Below are 19,132 nucleotides of genomic sequence, written 5' to 3'. Positions count from 1 at the left end.
AAAGAAATAATTGACAAAATTATGAAGCAGACGAGCAGTATTTATGACCGTTAGACTTGCTTTAATGAATGTACAGCACATATACAGTGAAAAGGAAGAAACTGATGGCTGTGCTTTCAGTACACCGTTACTAATGACCAGACTTCATGATGAACAAGACCAGAAAAATACAACTGTCAACAGTAATCAGGATTATTTTTTACACTTGGATAAAGCAGCTGCACAATGTGTGCACCTTATATTAGGACTTTCCCTCACAATTCATCCACAAATGGTGTGTTGGCCAGATGTCCACAACTTGACATGGTCTTCTTGCTTTCAACAAACTTCTTCGCAGCCTGTAGACAAAACAAAACACAAGTTGCCTTTTACTGCTTTAACCTTCATGAGTCACTAGCAAAACCACCAGGTAAGCTATCAGTCTATATTATTTATCACAAGAAATGTTTATTTAGATCACTAATATAAAAAAAGCTTTTTTGGACATTTCATCAAGGCAAAATCATCACGACAGCTCTTGGTGACATTCTCGCTCGGGCTGCTTTCTCGGTGTCTGAGCTTTCTGTCACTTCGGTTCAATAAATGGTCTTGTGCTCAGTGCAAGAACTCAGAGGATCAAGGAGAATTTGGCTTGTCATGAGTTAAAAGCATAGACTGTAAAAAAGATATGGAGTAGTGTGCGTGGCGTCACCCGTAGTGTTTCTGAAGAGCATTTTTAAAGCCCAAAGTGGGCGGAGCCAACCGTCGCCATCTTGGCAGTCCACCTGTCACTCAAGTGGCCACGCCCTTAATTATGCAGAACTTTGAGGCTCAATTTAATTTAAACGGATGAGTTATAAAAAAATAAAAAAAATCACCTCCCTCACAGTTTTCATGAAGGGCAAAATTAGCTATATAGACCAAACCAATTTTTGTACCAGGCTGAAAACACATTTCTCAGCTGTAGAGTTCGGCATTTTATAATGGGGGTCTATGGGATTGGCTCTCTTCGAGAGCCGGTCTCTAGTGGCCAGTCGATGAATCGCAGTTTGAGTCACTTCCGTGTCGGATTCACGCTTGGTTAAAAGTCTTACTTTGCACACGTCGCTGGCGGTGAGGGAGTCGATGGCCTGCGTGATGGACTCGGGGGAGCTGTAGGAGCCGCTGCTGATCACCTGAACACCCAACTCCTCCAGAAGACTCTCCGAACTCTCCAGAGACATCAGGTAATCCACCTTCAGCTGGGTCCTACACACACACACAGCTCTGAGCTCGACCACAGCGGAGTTATGAAAGCCTGTCGTAGACTACATTTTTTACAGAAATATTTCCTGTAGTTACAAGCATTTCATTTGTATTAGTTCAGAAGGCACTGATTATTTGGCAGTGCATTATGGGTGTAAAAGCTTAGACTGGTGATTTGGTCGGTGTTAGACTCACTTTGCTCTGGTGAGATCCTCTTCAGTGAGTTTACCCTCAGCCACAGCCGTCACCTGTGCCACGGCTGCATTGATCACCTGCAGAGAGAGAGGGCATTGGACATTTACTTTTAATACGCTTTACCAAAATGATGTGTTGTGGTCAGAGTGAGGTGACGATGATAAAAGTTTGGTGTCAATATGCCAAAGCATTGCGGAGATACAGCCCCAGAGTCGCTTTGGTATCATGTTATCAACTTTGTTGATGCGGTAAACGAAAACGGTTTGTCTATTGACATGAAATCCGTAACCTTTTGCCAGCACAGTCTAAAGATGATCTGAATCGAACATGGTGAAAATAAAAATAAAAACGGTCTAGGAAAAGTAAAAAAAAAAAAAGTAGTTAGTTTCAGTAGACCAGTTTCATTGCAATAGGCTAATTTAATCAAAAGTTAATAGCTCGTCAGCGCCTATATAGGCTAGCGTATAGCGTATATAGCGTGGCTGCGCTTCAGGCATCCCGAGTTCGAGTCCCGGCTCGTGGACCTTTCCTGATCCCGTCCCCCCCCTCTTTGTCTCACGTTGCTTCCTGTCCATTCTGAACTGTCCTCTCTCATTAATAAATAAAAAAGTGAAAACGGCAAAAATAAATCTATTAAAAAAAAAATTATTCAACTTTTTGGAAATTTAATTATAACTTTTAACCACAAGGTGGCGCTGCCCCAAAACTAGTACTAGCACTGTCAGGGCATGATGCTGAAGACACATACCGAGTTTCGGAATGATGCGTTTGATGCATTTTGGCAATGCCTTTGTAAAGTCATTTTAATTCAAATAATAAAAAAAAATAATGGCAGACGCCAAAAATGGCTGATATGGGAATATTGGGTATCCTTCGACTCGGCACACTACACCAAATCTGACGACACCAGTTCTGTGATTTTTGGCCACACCATTCAGAAGTTATAATGAAAAATGAATGAATAGAAATTTTTCTATTTCCAGACCACTAGGTGGCGCTGCGCTGAAACGGCCTCAGCAGAAGTGTGTGCAGGTGGCCTCAGGTCAGAGTTGTCTTAACACACACCAAGTTTGGTGAGAATACGCTAAAGCGTTGCAGAGATACAGCCTCACGTTCATTTTAACGTTCATTTTTCATTTGCACGTTATTCGAGAACGGTTTGACGAATCGACTTGAATTCCAGAACTTTTTATGGGGTGATTTTCCCCTAGACATGTTTCGGGGTTTTGTGTGTGTGCGTTTTTTTTTTTTGCAAACCATGAATGAGAATCTTGCAGCCACCCCTGAGAGGATCACCCACAAATACTAACACTGTCACTGAGTGTAAAAGAGCTTGGAAATATAACAACGTGTGTGTTTGGAACAACATTAGAGTGTGTGAATCATGACAGGATTTTCATTTTTGAATGAATCTGTCCTTACACAGCTAAGTCAAGTCATCTTTATTTCTATAGCGCTTTATACAGTTCAGATTGTTTCAAAGCAGCTTCACAGTGACAAACAGGAAAATAATGATTCAATGATGCAAACTTCATCAAATATGAGAAAATTATAACATTATTCAGCTCAGTGTTGATTCAGTTCAGTTCAATAACAGAGAAAAGTTAATGAATCAACTATTCAGCTCAATTTAGTTCAATGTTGATTCAGTTCAGTTCAATAACTCTGTCAGTGTTATGAAACGAGTTAAATTCAGCTCAAGCATCTCTACAGAAGTAGGGCTGGACCCGAATATCCGTTCGGTGGGTTGGTATTCGATTTTTAATTTTGGGATTTTGAATATTAGTTGTTGTTTTTGCTTGAATATGTTTACACTATCAAATATGGCAAAATACAATACTCCTTTTTACAATTATCTTATATAGCCAAGCCGTTTTTAACAGGATGGACAGTTGAAAGAACCCAACCTCATTATACTTTACGCTCAAAACATTGGTATTCGGACCAGCCCTACACAATGGAGTTGTTATTCACTACGAGTCAGTTCAGTGTTGACTCAATTGAGTTCGATAACTGTGTCAATGTTGCAAAATTCATCAATTATGGACTAAAGTTAATTCAGATGTAAAGCAGCTCTGCAGAAAACAGTATTTTGAAGTTTTGTGTGGCAAGGAAGGGTGTGTTGAAGTGCACTCACCTCGCGGGCCGAGTCTGCCTGAGAGATGACGTACACCCCGAAGAGCCCAGAGTCCGAGTACGTGGCGCTGAAAGCCGTGGCCTGTGCAGAAAACACACCAGAAACATCTCAACTGTAGCAAGTGTAGTGTTGGGCGTTATACCGGTTCATGCTGAATACCGGTGTTTGTTCCTGTTATGATATGAATTTTTAATATACCGCAATACCGGTGTATGTCACTTAAACAATGTTGGGAACACGGCGTGACACTGTTTGAGAGGGTCTTTTCACTGTTGCACTGTGTGTTGCACAGCTGTGTGTGTTACTAAGCCTGACGGTGAGGATGGATTGGTTAAACTATATTACAGTGTTTCCCATTCATTGGTTCACAATATCAACACAGCCCACCACAAATAGATTTTCCAAAAGGCTTTGATATCGTTGAATAAACACGAGCGCTGCACATTTCAAAGTCAAAACGCGGCGCGGGTGTTTTTATATGAATGTATCTGAAGTGAACTGACGGTCTTTAGAAAAGTTTCGATGTTATTTTCATTTAATCTTTCCTGATAAAGCAGCGTTTATGAGCGCTGCGCTGCTTTGTGTACAGCCGTTACCAGGGAAACTGCTTTGTGTACAGCCGTTACCGGGGAAACTGCTTTGTGTACAGCCGTTACCGGGGAAACTGCTTTGTGTACAGCCATTACCGGGGAAACTGCTTTGTGTACAGCCATTACCGGGGAAACTGCTTTGTGTACAGCCGTTACCGGGGAAACTGCTTTGTGTACAGCCGTTACCGGGGAAACTGCTTTGTGTACAGCCGTTACCGGGGAAACCGCTGTTTCTGCCGCTCCTAAAGCGCCTCCTGCTGGACCTCTTTGTAAACACACACCTGTATTAATACTAGAGTGGATTTTTCTACAATATTCACTCATGACAGTAAAATAGGGCATTCTGAGTCAATCTACTGCAGTATTTCCTCTCTCACTCAGTAGAAAATGTGGTTAACACCCAGTGATGCTTGAAAAAACTGTATCTGTTTGAACAATTATATATATCGTGATATAATTTTTTGCTCACACCGCCCAGCACTAAGCCAGAGCTTGAGTACGCATGTGTACTTGAGAGCAGTGAAGACACATGAGCGTTCCTCACATCGAAGGGCTGAGCGGTGGCCTTGGCGATGCCCTGGCTGAGTCTGCTGGTGACGTTGGACCCTCTCTTGACGTGCGGCCCGGCTCCCAGAAGCCTCTGCAGGACACTGAAGGCGTTGGCCTCGGCGGAGCCTGTCACGGCCCCCTCACAGGCCATCAGCGCGTGAACCAGCCCTCCTCCATTCTGCACACGCAGCTCTCCTGCAGAACAGCAGCCGTCACTCATCAGGCTCACACACACACACACACACACTCTCATCACTGCAGTGAAACGCATGCTCTCACTCACCGCCACGGTAAACGGCTTTGGCTGCTGGTGCTCCGGCCCCTGAGTGTCCGCCTAACTGCTCTCCCACCTTCCTCAGAGCAGCATGACTGACTCCTACACACACACACACACACAGAGAGAATCATCAACAACATTCACTCATCACACGGTCTGGTTTAGTTAATAGAAGCTACAAAGCAGTATCTTTGTCTTCTCGACTCTAAAAGTGCCCCTATTTTGCTGTTTTAAAGGCTACTAATGTGGTTTTGAGGTCTCCTATAATATGTTTACATCCATCAAAGATCAAAAAGAACTTTATCTCAGAATCGCAGCATCAGATCTTTTCTCAGTGTCTGAACTGGTTAGATAAAAGATTCAATCTTTCATTTACTCAGCTCTGATTGGTCAGATGACCCAGTCTGTCGTGATTGGTCTACTCAGCTCTGATTAGGGCTGTCACTTTTGAGAAAAATCAATATCAATATTGATTATCAAGCAATGTATTCGAATATATTAGAATATCTACGAGTAAAATGTAAAATGAAGTTAACGAACAACCTCGGTCCATCAGGAAACGCCACATGATCGCTGAATTTCACTGCGCTTCATGAAGAGTTTTTCTTTTGCGTGAAAAGCCGTTCGCCGGAGATGTGTTAAAAGATAGCGGAGTGCATTCATGATTATTAGGCTACCGGTATAACAATCCTCCTGGCGCCGGGTCTGAGTGAGTAATTTACTCTCTTACCTTTGTTCTTTGATTAACATTAATGACATTAAGGCCAGCCGCTGCGGACAGAGACGCGATCTGACACACGTCCCATTATCTCACAAATCTCTACGTTCATTTAAGACTTTATTTAAATCATTTAAGACTGCTCTTATGAAGACACTCGACAAAACGGACACTTGGCATAATTTGTGTGTTATGGTTTGTTCAAGCCCGAAAGAGAACTCGATACTGACACGCGTCTTTTCTGTGGGTCGTGTGTGTGTGTGTGTGTGTGTGTGTGTGTAATAGGCAGGAATACAGCACGATCTCTTTAGTCTTGTCGTTATCTTCCATTTTCAAAACAAGCTGGCTATTGGCTATTATTCGCTTGATTTGGTCATGGGCCTACGCTACAATACGTTTAGTGCGGCCGCTACTGGATGAGATGGCAAACAATAAAATAAAAAGCAAACGAGTCATATACCGCAAAACATGGCACTTTAAAAACCGGATAGTTTATTTATAGTTCGATTTCGGATATTTCACGTCATGTTCGAATGCATATTCGAATATCGAATAAAAAGTGACAGCCCTAGCTCTGATTGGTCAGATGGCTCAGTCTGTTGTGATTGGTCTACTCAGCTCTGACCATTGGCTGGCATTATGCAAATGTGTGACAAACCTACATAGGGAAGTGAAGTGAACCTACACAGGAAGTGACTGGAATTACTGATGACTCGTTTCAGACAGTTCAGAATCGGTTCTTTCTTTTAGGAGACAAAAACTGAATTTATTGAAATAAAAATGTGCTTTATGTATAAGAGCAACCAAAAACCACAATTTTGACCACGCAAGTAGACTTACATCGATGAGAAAGCCTTACCTAATCCAACGAGAGCCATTCTGGCACTGCTGTAATTATTCGCCACAAACTGTTGCAGCTGGAATTGAAGAGCAGACACAGATGAGAGTTTGTAAACGGCTCAGGTGAAACAACAGATGAAGAGCTGCGGTCAGTCACTCACCAGATCAACACTGATCTTCCCCACCATGTGCTCTGGACAGTACAGCGAGTTGGATAGAGCGTTCTTATACGCAGCCTCGTGCAGCTTCTCAATGACACCTGTGCAGGGAAAACACATCCGCATCAGACTCTGCAAGTCATCAGGTGACTTCACACACTCATTTCTGTTGAGCTGTACCGATCTGTGGGCTCTGGTCTGCAACGGCCTTGTCGACCTTAATCCTCGGCGAGAGGTCAGACAACTCCCAGGGTCTGAAGTCAGGAGCTGTGGTCACATTGATCAGGTACTCGATCACGCCCTCACTGCACACCAAACACACACACACACATTTTCAAACCGAATCTGACAAATAAAACAGCACAAACTGTGCCTAAGGTTGTTGACTTCTGATATGGCGAATCTCACACAGTGGATTTGAGAAAAATACACAAAATAATAATGATAAAAATACTGATTTACTTAGTTAGGGATTAAAGTTTCGCAGTTGATTTTTAAAACAAACAGACATTTAAAAGGATAGTTAACCCATATTAATAAATAAATAAATAACTTTATCATTTGAGTCTGTATGTCTTCAGAAGACTCATGTACAATAGGAGTGTTTGACTCAAGGGTTTCCAGAGTCGACTCGACTCCATTTACTTTACATCTAAACAGGGTCAGGGATAATAAAAGATTTGAGTTGTTATTACACACTCAATTTTTTTCTTTACTGACACAACGCCTTAAATTCCCCTTATTAAAGGGACATAGTAAAAGAACATAGTAGCACTTAATTTGGTTACACGTCAAGTACTGAGTAATATTAAGCAACTACATGTACTTACTATAGGGTTAGGGTTTGGTTGAGGATTAGTTGTATGTAATTATGCATAATTTACTGTTATTACTATTGTAAGTACATGTAACATATGTAACAAGGACACTGTAAAATAAAGTGTTACCCTTAATTGTACAGTCCTATTCCCCAGGTACATACTAGGATAACTATATTAGCGTCCACACCAGCGGATGATATTGTTCTGTTTACTATAAGCTTGTGCTCGTCTGCCACTTTAAATGCTCGAGCTGATTCTGATTGGCTGACAGTGTTTATCAGCCGACAGTGATTCCAGCGATATTGTTTCTCTGTGCCGTTATCGTAATATTTACTGTGATTTTTAGACCTACATCTACCGCTCATTTCCTGCGAGATACTCACAAATCATCCCGCAGACAGTCCAGAGAATACACCATGTGTTCCCTCGAAGACGTCACGCTAAACACCAGCGAGTGACAGCGGACAGTGAGAGAGATGACAGCGTGCGATACAGAAAGTATTGATGGGTAAATATAAGACAAGCTGACCTCAGACTGGCTCCCGCCGCCTCCAGACCCCGACAGATCCTGAAGGCCGACGCACCTTTAGTGGTCTGAGACACACAACACACTTAACACACACACACAACATCCTCTGCATGTCTGATCAGCTCACACAGACGTTTAACAGAGCAGATTCAGTATGAGTGTCAGAGCCATTACGCTGGATTTATAATGTGTGACCCTGGATCACAAAAGTCACATAAATGGACAACTTTAAAGAAGATTTTCTCAATGTTTTGAGTTTTTTGCACCCTCAGATTCCAGATTCTCAAATAGTTGTAACCAAATATTGTCCTAACAAACCATACATCAATGGAAAGCTTATTTATTCAGCGTTCAGGTGATGTATAAATTTCAATCTCAGAAAATTGACCCATGTGACTGGTTTTGTGGTCCAGGGTCACATGTGCTGTAGTTCCACTGCTGGACACTGGGTGGAGTGTGTGTTTAATACGTATATGGGACGTCAGGTGTCACTAATGAGGGAAGCAAACACTGTTTGACCGTGTCAGGGTCGTATGTGGACATGCAAACTTGTGGATTATAATGTGTTTCGGCATCGGAACTGTGTTGAATAAAGCTGATAAACGCAGGACTGGACTGGAAGCGTCTTGCTTGGATCTCACGCGTCAGAAATAATCCTACAACACCACTAAGTGACAAGAAGGTCATTGTCACTTCAATCATTACGTATTCATTTTCGTCAAGTCATTTATTATTGTCATGTGTACATGTTACCAAGTACAGTGAAAAACTTGCTTGAATGAGTCTCCACAGACTACAGACCGAACACATACAATAAACCTCACTGCTATATAATTGCTATATGTAACCCTGGGTCACATGGGTCATTTTTTTTAAAATTGAGATGTATAGATCATCTGAAAGCTGCATAAATAAGCTTTCCATTGATGTATGGTTTGTTAGATATTGTTGAGATACAACTATTAGAAAATCTAGAATCTGAGGGTGCAAAAAAATCGAAACATTGAGAAAATCTCCTTTAAAGTTGTCCATTAATGTTGGCGATTGTGCTGCATTCACTCACACAAATACATGTTTTATATCTTTACGGTTGGAAATGTACTAAATATCTTCATGGAACATGATCTTAATATCCTCACGATTTTTGGCATAAAAGAAAAATGGATAATTTTGACCCATGCAATGTATTGTCGGCTATTGCCACAGATATACCCGTGCGACATGTGACTGGGTTTGTGGTCCAGGGTCACACAGACTGCTATATTATCATTGCTGGTGTGTGTGAACGCACCAGATTGGCAGCTAACCGCAGCATGTGAGTGGCTCCCAGGTTCTCGGCGGTCTCATATCGACTCCCGGCTCTCACGAACACGCCGACTTTAGAGACGGGGGAGTAGTTCTCCAGAGAGGCCACGAGGAGGCCGCTGGGAAGCTTGGACACCTACACCACACACAGGACCAGAGGTTAGGCAGTGGGTCATGTGATCTGAGAGCATGACACACACACACACACACACCTGGACGTCCTGTGGCGTGAGGGCTGGTGGAGCGGCAGGCTTTCGGGTCAGCAGAGGTTCGGTCAGAGCCTCGCTCCTCCTGGCGGCGGCATAACAGCGTCTCTGGGGAAACACTCACTGTGAGGAGAACACTAGTAGAGGCGGGCGAAACACCCTTCATGAAGATCACAACAACATGTGTGTGTGGGGGGGGACATTTCATAGAATTCTTTTTTTATTTTATTTTTTTTTAATGTAAAATTAAAATTAAAAAATATATATTTAAATTTTATTATTTTTATTTTTGAAGAAAAAAACATTTCATAGATTTTTTTTATTATTATTAAATTTTATTAATATTATAATTGGTTGTTTTTATTAATTCAATTAATTAGACATTATTTTGATTACAATTTTATTAAACCATTAAAATGGAATCCAGGACACAGATAATTTCGTAAAAACAAAACTGAATTTGAGGAAGAAGAAAAAAATGTTATTTCATAAATAAATAAAAATCTCCCAAATTCCGTTTTATTTTTTTCAAAATTGCGTAATTTTTCCCCCTCCAAATTCCATTTTATATTTTTCCACATTTAATTTTTCTGGATTCTTTTTTTTTTTTTTTTTGAATTTTTGGGACTCCATTTTAATGGTTAAATTAAAATTTTAGTAATCAAAAAGCATGTCTAATTAACTTAAATCATGAAACTTTAAAATTTGTTAAAAGTTTGACAAATATTACATGTTTAGGGCCCTATTAAATATTAACATTTTCTTCCTCAAATTCCGCTTAATTTTTTTTTACAAAAAATTCTGTTTCCTGGATTTCATTTAAATGTTTTAATTAAATTAAAAATAATTAATAATCAAAAAGAATGTCTAATTAATCAAATTCATAAAAACAACAATTTTAATAATTAAAAAAATAATTTCTATGAAATATTTTTTCCACCCACAAAATCTGTTGTGCGTTTTCTCATATTAATTTAATTGATCTTTTAATCATATGAAATGAAACAAACTTTGTCAAACAACTGAGCTTTATACTGTTAAAATTAAAACATGGAAGAAAAATTTGATTATTCCTTAAAAAGTAAAGTTTTGATAATGTATTATTATTAGTGTTATAACACTGAGAGGCATCTTAACTCTACTGTACAACAGTAGACTTTAAAAAAAAAAAAATTCTATTGTAATACATTATATCATTCAGCGGAGAGATGTCGCTGCAAGAGGGAGTGATTAGGACAGATCATTTATAATAAATACTGCAATATTCCATAAAAAATAAAAATAGTCTATATTGATTTCATGGTGATTTTAAGATAAATGAGCGTCAAACGCAAAAAGCTTGTTTCCATTCACTCAAGAACACACTGAAATCTGATCAATGTGAGTCGACATAACTTACAAACACTGACTGACTTCAACTAAAACACATATTTAAACTCAAAGGGACAGTTCACCCTAAAATAATAATAAAATGTCATCATGTTGTTTCAAGCCTGTATGAGTTTCTGCTGTCCAACACAAAAGAAGATATTTTGAAGGATGTCAGAAACCAAACATTTGATGATTAAATAGCATATAAAAAGTCATAAAAGTATAAAAGTTTGTGTTTGACAGAAGAAACTCACACAGGTTTGAAACAACTTGAGGGAGAGTAAACGATGAACGTCTACATTTATAGGTGAACTGTCCCTTTAAGAAGTGTTGCGCAAACCACTTGCCTTAATAAAAATGAGTAAAATCAAAGGCCTTTTATCAGTGTAGGACATTTAACCAAACGCTTAGTTTTATCTGTCAATTTTTAATATTTTTTCAAACCTAAAAATCACAATTTTCAGATTTCATCCCTGATATCCCTGTGTTTCCCTGTGAACCCAGAGTCCATCATCATAGTGTCTTTGATCTAAAGGTCTCATCATGATCCTGGATGATGATGATGATGATGATGATGATAGATCAGACCGGGTCAAAGGTCACATGTGACTGAAAGTATAGTATCAGTGTGTGTGTCACGGTGACCTTCATCACAGAAACAGCAGCAGATTCACCATAGACCAGCACTATGAGGACAGCAGGACCTGCGGGTCCAGGATCAGTGTGTTCGGGTGTTTAATAAAGAGAGGATAGTTTCTAACAGCTGCTTGCTCGCCGGACACCGGCTCAATGACACTCCATCTCATAGCCCGCCACGGGACCCTAAAGAGCGCGTGTGTGTTTAAAACACAACCTGTAACCGGCGAGGAGAAAGCCGTGCAGTGTGAGAGAAGGAGGACTCACGGAGAGATGAGCGAAGCCTCTGAATCCCGTCATGACTCTGTCCTCTCCTTCAGCCGCGGGGAAACACTGCTAATGCTATGGCCGACCCGGAGACCTACCCACAATACACTGCGCCGCAGCCACACGCCATATATGGACACACCGGAACCAAGAGCTGTTTCATACTAACGGGACGGTCTGACATTTATAAAATCTGAATAAAACGAGTTTCTGAAACTGAGTTCAGCAGCATTTTTTTATGCACTTTTAGTCACTAAACGTTTTTTTATTATTATTTATTTTTATATAAAATAATTCTATATATATATATATATATATATATATATATATATATATATATATATATATATATATATATATATAAAATATTTTCTACTGTGTAAATATATATATATATATATATATATATATATATATATATATATATACACAGTATAAAATATTTTATGTTTATGAAGACATAACAATTAATGACTCTTTAATGACTGTTTATTTTTTACTATGTTCTTTATTTGTGTAAGTTTCAGTTCGTTTCATTAGTCAAGCGGTATAACACATTTGTTATAGTATAAATATTGTACCCTGATTTAGCTTGGTCTTTAAAAAAAAACTTGCACCTTTATTATGTAGTTGGTTTCCCTCTTCTTCGTCTCGTTTTGATGACGCAACACGGAGCGACACACACTGAACGCTCGCCGTGCGGATCGCGCGTTGAATCTGTCGGTCCTCCGTGAAGCATCGCACGCCGAGAGGACTGACCGAGTTTACACACACACCTGAGACATGGTAAATATGTGCTGTTCTTGTAGTCATAGGCTTTAACTTGTGGTTTAGATAATCTCCATCATAATGTGTGTGTAGAGTGTATCTCTGACTGTCCATCAACACCTGCTGCTTTTAGCCTCTGTATCATCAATGTTACGCTATTGGTTTGTTTCTAATGAAAAGTCGTGGTGTTTTAATGGCTATATACCGGCACACATCTTGATATCCATGACACACACACACACACACACACACGTGTAACAGCAACAGCCCGCGATCTGTCACGTGTTCAGGAGTAGGGCTGGGCGATATATCGTACGATATTGTTATGCGCATCTCATTAGTAAAGCCGGTTCCTTGATTAGTAGTAAATCACCATCACCTGCTTTCAGATGGAGCGGCATTTACTACAAAGAGTCGTAGTTAACTGACAAGCTGAGCCATATCGCATTAATATCGCGGACGTATCGCCAGCGATAATTAATGCGATATGGCTCAGCTTGTCAAAAACTCCAGTTAATTTAACACTCCTGGGAGTGTATATGAACACTCAAGAGTGTTAAAGTTAATGAGATAATTAAGTGATTAATTGAGTGATGATTGAACATTATTGAAGACACCTGATATTAACAAGCAGAATCACTGAAGGAGAAAATCACAAATTGTAAGTTACCGTTATGGTGATCAGTGTTTGCTTTAGTTGGGCTCTTGATCCTTATATTATTAACTTTAGATTTTGTTTGATTGCTGTATCTGAGTTATAACTGCCAGATGAACAAAGAAAAAAAAGTGATCTGATGGTGTTGGTTATATTATGACAATCATCATTTGAATTTGATCAATGAACTCATTAAGATTCTTATTTCCGATGTAGATTTATGTTGTTGATCAGAGAATAACTGTGATTCTGCGTAAATGCCCAGAATTTTTGATATAATATAAAGGATTTCTTAAAATTTGTAAAAAAAAAAAAAAAAAAAATCATACTTTTAGGCACACACAGACATCAAGATTCAGTCTATGAATCTCAACAATGGTGACGAGCAGAATATTCAATTAGGAAAAGTAAATTACAAAGACAATTCAGATCATAATTTATTCATACCGCAATGCATGATGGGAGCCATTAATGAGTTGTGATTGGTGGCAGCCACTGCAACATGCTTTATTATTGTCACCATTGTTGAGATTCACAGGCTGATTATTGATGTCTGTGTTTCTAAATGAATTTATTTGAAAGTGTTTTGATCAGAACAATGTTTATTAAATATTATGGAGTTTATGAAAAATACTGATAATCATATGCTGTAGAATCACAGAGCTGTAATTAACAAGTTAAACCACACTATCTCAATAAGTTTCATTTTTTAGATTACAGCATGATTATGTCAAAACATAACCAACACCATCAGATCACACTTCACTTTGTTCATTTTACTGTTATAAATCAATAACAGCAGACAAACAACAGTACAATTTAAAGTAATCATATAAGGGTCAAGAGCCCAACTAAAGCAAACACCCATCACCATAACGGTGGCTTACAATTTGTGATTTTCTCCTTCAGTGATTCTGCTTGTTAACATCAGGTGTCTTCAATAATGCTCAATCATCACTAAATTAATCACTTAATTATCTCATTAACTTTAACACTCTTGAGTGTTAATTTAACACTCATATTTTAACACTTTACACTCTTGAGTGTGGACTCATATACACTCCCAGCCCCAGGAGTGTTAATTTAACACCGCTCCATCTGAAAGCAGGTGATGGCGATTTACTACTAATCAAGGAACCGGCTTTACTGACGAGATGCGCATAACAATATCGTGCGATATATCGCCCAGCCCTATTCAGATGTTGATGCAGGAGCTTCTCTGGGTCAGTTAGAGATCTGCCCTGCACATGTGTAACTCACGCACAGCTGTTGCTGCTGTCCTCCTCCAGGCCGAGTCAGAGGTCAATCCCAAAGCCTATCCCCTGGCCGACGCCACTCTCTCCAAGACCATCCTGGACCTGGTGCAGCAAGCCGCCAACTACAAACAGCTGAGGAAAGGGGCCAATGAAGGTACAGGAGTCACCCGGAGAACTCGTCCCTTTCTCAACACACTCTCGGACAGAACCTTCCCAAAATTAGCTTCTTTTTTAGGTTTTAAGGTTTGCTTTTGGTTAGTCAGGAAGGTTTTCCATATACTAGTATATAACCAAAGCTATAGATTATGAAATTAAACATTTCTCGTCCCTATTATATAATAATTTAATTACAGACATAAATAAAAAAAAAAAAAACTTGACGTGTCAAATGAAATATTAGCTATATAGAATATACAATTCAATTACTATACAATAACTGTGTCTTTCTGTAAAGCTGTGTGTATCTACAGTGGATTTAGCGCGCTACATAAAGCTAACACACACACACTGACGCTCAATGACTTTCATACTATATACAACATACTTTTAAGAGCTTGCAAAGTAAGTGCTTATTAAAAATAAGTTTGTAAGAGAGAATGTGATTTCGGATGCAGCGTTTGTATAAGTGGATGGATGTCAATAATCAGTTCTTGTCATGTTTTGATCCTTTGTTTAATTAATACACATATTCTGAGCACATCAACCATCACATGGAGGTTTAAATGAGATTAAGTTTGTCCAGTAATATGGAAGATGTCGTGTACCACAATAACGCAGATATGAAATGATTCAGCAGCAAATAACATTGACGTCAGGGTTTTTTAAAATGCTAATTTTATTCACAGACATAAAAAGATGAATAAACAGCTATTTGACTTTAGGACACACACATTACATTGTGAATTGAGCAGTTTAGCGTGACGTGCTTCTCTATTTTGGTCAGTAAATGAAAACATCTCGCTTCACATCATGTTCCCTTCAGTTAGACGTGCCAAATCGCTCTGAAATCACAGTATTTATTCTCATATCTGCGTTAATTATAAGCTACTATTCAATAAAGAGGCCGATAAATGAATGTTAGTCATCAGTTATTTTTAGGTTATTGAAATATAGAGAGTGTTCTGTGTAGGTTTATCACACACAAAACCTCCCTGCAACATATCGCTTTGTTAAAGTCCCACTGTAGTCAATCATTTTATCCCAGTTCAACCAGTGGATCTCTGAGCTGAGTGAGTGGAGGCGGGGCTCATTTGCATATTCATAGAACCGTGCATACTAAATTATGCAAGGCTGTCGAGTTACATTCAAGCTGACCACATTTTTATCAAGGGAAAAATGCTTAAATATGTCATTTTGGTGATCAGAGATGAGTTTAAAGGGATACAATTATTGACTACTTTAAGTTTAAAAAGTCATGGCATTAAATGTTGCATGCATGGCAAAAAATAAAATAAAAAATAATAATAATTTTTGTCCTGTTTCCAATTTTTTTTTTTAAATCAAGATATTTACTTGAGATACAAATGCAAATTTATTAATTTTTTTAGAGTTTATGCTTAAAACAAGAACAAATATCTGTCGATGAGATATGAAAACGTCGCTTTCATTGGCTATTGGCATAAACTCAATTAATTTTGATCAACTTCACAGAAAACAAAACTTCATATTTTGTCATTTTGCATCTCCAGTAAATGCTTTTTGATTTAAGAATAATCTTTAGACATTTGCACTGTAAAACAACTTAAAAAACCTGAGTAAGAACACCACCTATTTTCTAATACAAATGTTTCTCCTTTGACATTTACATTTAGAGATCATATTTACGTATAATTTTCCCCTCAATTAATTCCATGAATTTTCTTTAATTGGTCTTAAAAAGGTCTTTAAATTCCTCTTGTTAAACCCTGGAGTCGCCCTGATGCTATAATGATGATTCTGCACGGCACATCCCTAACTTCCTCTTTTGCTCGACTGTTTCCAGCCACCAAAACCCTGAACCGTGGGATCGCGGAGTTCATCGTGATGGCGGCGGACGCGGAGCCGCTGGAGATCATCCTCCACCTGCCTCTGCTGTGCGAGGACAAGAACGTCCCGTACGTGTTCGTGCGCTCCAAGCAGGCCCTGGGTCGCGCGTGTGGCGTGTCCCGGCCCGTCATCGCCTCCTCCGTCACCGTTAAAGAGGGCTCTCAGCTCCGGCCTCAGATCCAGTCCCTGCAGACGGCCATCGAGAGGCTCCTCGTCTGAGCTCACCTCACCTGCTTCAGTGTCCGCTTTTCATTCTGCCATTGTATACTTAAAGGTGTAGTCTGTAAGAATGACAGCCAGTGGTCGAATGTGGTACTGCAGTCCAATTCAAAATATCTCCCACCTCCTGCTCCTCAGACTCGACGGCGCTCACACGGGTCGCCAGTTTGAGACACGAAACAGGAACGAGAGCAATGGACAATGAAAATCGGCAACGTGTATCACAGACCAAAACAACAACAAACATTCCAGCCTGGAAACGCACATTTCAAAGTAAAATAACTGGATGTAGAAGTGTTTTTCAGAGAAACGAGTATGTGAACTCGGCATGTTTCCTCAATATATGCAAACATATTATGGTATTTTTATGCTTTGGTCGAGTGAAAAAGTTACATGCCACACCTTTAAAGGTGCAGTGTGTAATTATGAGTGGCATCTAGTGGTGAGGTTGTGAATTGCACCCAACAGAAGTTACGGTGGCCGACAGAAGTCATCGTCTGAGAAAGCAGAGAGTAGCCAGTTCAGCAATGAGGTTTCTTTACAAAGATAAATTAAGAAGTAATTATTACTTAATTATTCAGTAAAACGATATGTTATAGCGAATATTATTGTGACTTGTTCATTGTGTCAGTGTTTTATTCGCTGACTTTAGCTAGCTTCTTTGCACGAAGAACAACATATTGAGACGAAACGCGTCTGTCCGTTTAGGGCTCCTGTAGAAACGTGTCGATGTAAGGGAACCCATGGTGTGTGTAGATAGAAATGGCTCATTCTGAAGTAATAAAAACATAATGTTTCATTAAGAAAGGTCTTTACACTGAAATTGTGTATAATATTGCATTTCTGTCAACAGATCCTCCTAAATATTACACAGTGCACCTTTAATTCTGCTCATTTTGCCATTTGTACATTTAATTACTGAAATAATTATTTTTTTAACCACTTCTGAGAACAGATTGTTTGACATTATGGAACTTTTAAAGTAACAGTTATGAGGTAAAGCTATATATGTCAATCATTTTACAGACTTGTAATAAATACAGACTTGTTCACTGATAGACTGAAGTGTGTGTGAATACAGGATGGAAAACATGCTGGATTATGTTGTACTCTGTGGTTTAAAAGTTTGAGATCAGTAAGATTTATTAATGTTTTTGTAAGAAGTCTCTTGTGCTCAACATGGCTGCATTTATTATGATCAGGATTACAGTAAAAACAGTAACAATCTGAATTTTCAGCATCACAGTCTTCAGTGTCACATGATCCTTCAGAAATCATTATATTATGATGATTTGATGCTCAAGAAACATTTATTAGTATCAATGTTGAAAACAGTTGTGCTGCTTAATATGTTTGTTGAATAGAGTTCAAAAGAACTGAATTTATTTGAAATTTGTGCTTTCTACAGTCGCTATTCATTGGTCGGTCGGTCATGTACACGCAAACATTGGCTTGCTTGTCAACAGTGGCACATGCCTCCTGAACAGCGTAAAAATGTTGCCACCTACTGGCAGTTTTATGTTTCACATTTAAAGTACCCTTTAATTAGAATGTTAAATATGAACTGATTTCTAATTTTAACGATCTGATAGCTTTATTTATGCAATTGTAAATGCAGTGAAAATATATTAATGCCAGATCTGATGCCACTTCTGTGTCACCTCTGCACTGCAAAGATGGATTTTCATTTGGTCTTAATAAGTGAGTTGAGGGAGTCATTCATTCAACTGATTTGTTCAAACGGCTGATTCGTTCGGGAAAGAAGCAAGTGGTTGTTCATTGATCATTAAATTGATTCGTTCAAAACGCGGATTCTATTTAAAAACATCATCGCTGTCTGTTGCATTGAGACTCTGCTATGGCTTTATTTTGAAATTCTCGTCAGCGAAATAGAGAGAAAACAAACAATATTGACAATATTGTTTATAAAATGTAACTCACAATGTTAATTTATTGTTAATTTAACTGTTCCGTTCCGTTCGCCTTACATACTTAATAATCGTGACGTAAACATTAAGTACGCCAATAGCAGCGCTTAGTAATCGTGACGTACGCCAACAGCTGCAAAGCAGCGAAGCATTGTGGGAAATACCGACTGTTTTAACGAATAAACGTAGAATTTGTGTTCTTATCGTGTTTAACACATCTATATTTGATCGAGCGAGTATATCCAACGTGAAAAATCGGAACTTGAATTTTCAGTTACCGTCGAAGAGAAACACAGGTCGTGTCTGCCATATATAAACCTGCCGCGCGCTTTGATCATTTGGAGGTGAGGGAGATCAGGCTGCGACACTTCTCACATTGATCGCTTTGATAACTCGGCTGATCTGGGAGGGTGTACCCATCAACCCTCACCGTTTTTTTTGTGTTTTTTTTTTTTATA

At 39.0% G+C, this 19,132-nt stretch overlaps 2 protein-coding genes across 2 annotated transcripts; one reads left to right on the top strand and one right to left on the bottom strand.

The window, feature by feature from the left end:
• Positions 1–40: 40 nt before the first annotated feature.
• Positions 41–11,980, bottom strand: uqcrc2a (ubiquinol-cytochrome c reductase core protein 2a). Its single transcript, XM_084136068.1, has 14 exons — positions 11,824–11,980; positions 9,556–9,657; positions 9,330–9,479; positions 8,039–8,103; positions 7,893–7,949; positions 6,869–6,993; positions 6,692–6,789; positions 6,550–6,607; positions 4,979–5,071; positions 4,691–4,890; positions 3,557–3,637; positions 1,420–1,496; positions 1,074–1,227; positions 41–338 (listed from the first exon to the last, which is right to left on the bottom strand). Exons 1-14 carry the CDS (start codon positions 11,854–11,856, stop codon positions 255–257), a joined length of 1,377 nt encoding a protein of 458 aa, XP_083992194.1. The 5' UTR covers positions 11,857–11,980; the 3' UTR covers positions 41–254.
• Positions 11,981–12,471: 491 nt separating this feature from the next.
• Positions 12,472–17,804, top strand: snu13a (SNU13 homolog, small nuclear ribonucleoprotein a (U4/U6.U5)). The gene is made up of 3 exons (XM_084128054.1): positions 12,472–12,609; positions 14,536–14,656; positions 16,484–17,804. Exons 1-3 carry the CDS (start codon positions 12,607–12,609, stop codon positions 16,744–16,746), a joined length of 387 nt encoding a protein of 128 aa, XP_083984180.1. The 5' UTR covers positions 12,472–12,606; the 3' UTR covers positions 16,747–17,804.
• Positions 17,805–19,132: the final 1,328 nt, after the last annotated feature.

The sequence above is a fragment of the Abramis brama genome (assembly GCF_963993115.1).
Source record: "Abramis brama genome assembly, chromosome: 1".
NCBI lineage: Eukaryota > Metazoa > Chordata > Actinopteri > Cypriniformes > Leuciscidae > Abramis > Abramis brama.
This window is presented reverse-complemented; position numbering and strand designations above follow the sequence as displayed.

Excerpts from the sequence above, each read along its gene's own strand:
- uqcrc2a (XM_084136068.1), bottom strand. The coding sequence starts at position 11,856 with ATGACGGGATTCAGAGGCTTCGCTCATCTCTCC. Across the intron at positions 8,104-9,329 it reads TGCGGTTAGCTGCCAATCTG|ACCACTAAAGGTGCGTCGGC; the intron begins GTGCGTTCACAC and ends TGTGTGTCTCAG. Across the intron at positions 6,790-6,868 it reads AGACCAGAGCCCACAGATCG|GTGTCATTGAGAAGCTGCAC; the intron begins GTACAGCTCAAC and ends TTCCCTGCACAG.
- snu13a (XM_084128054.1), top strand. Across the intron at positions 14,657-16,483 it reads GAGGAAAGGGGCCAATGAAG|CCACCAAAACCCTGAACCGT; the intron begins GTACAGGAGTCA and ends GACTGTTTCCAG.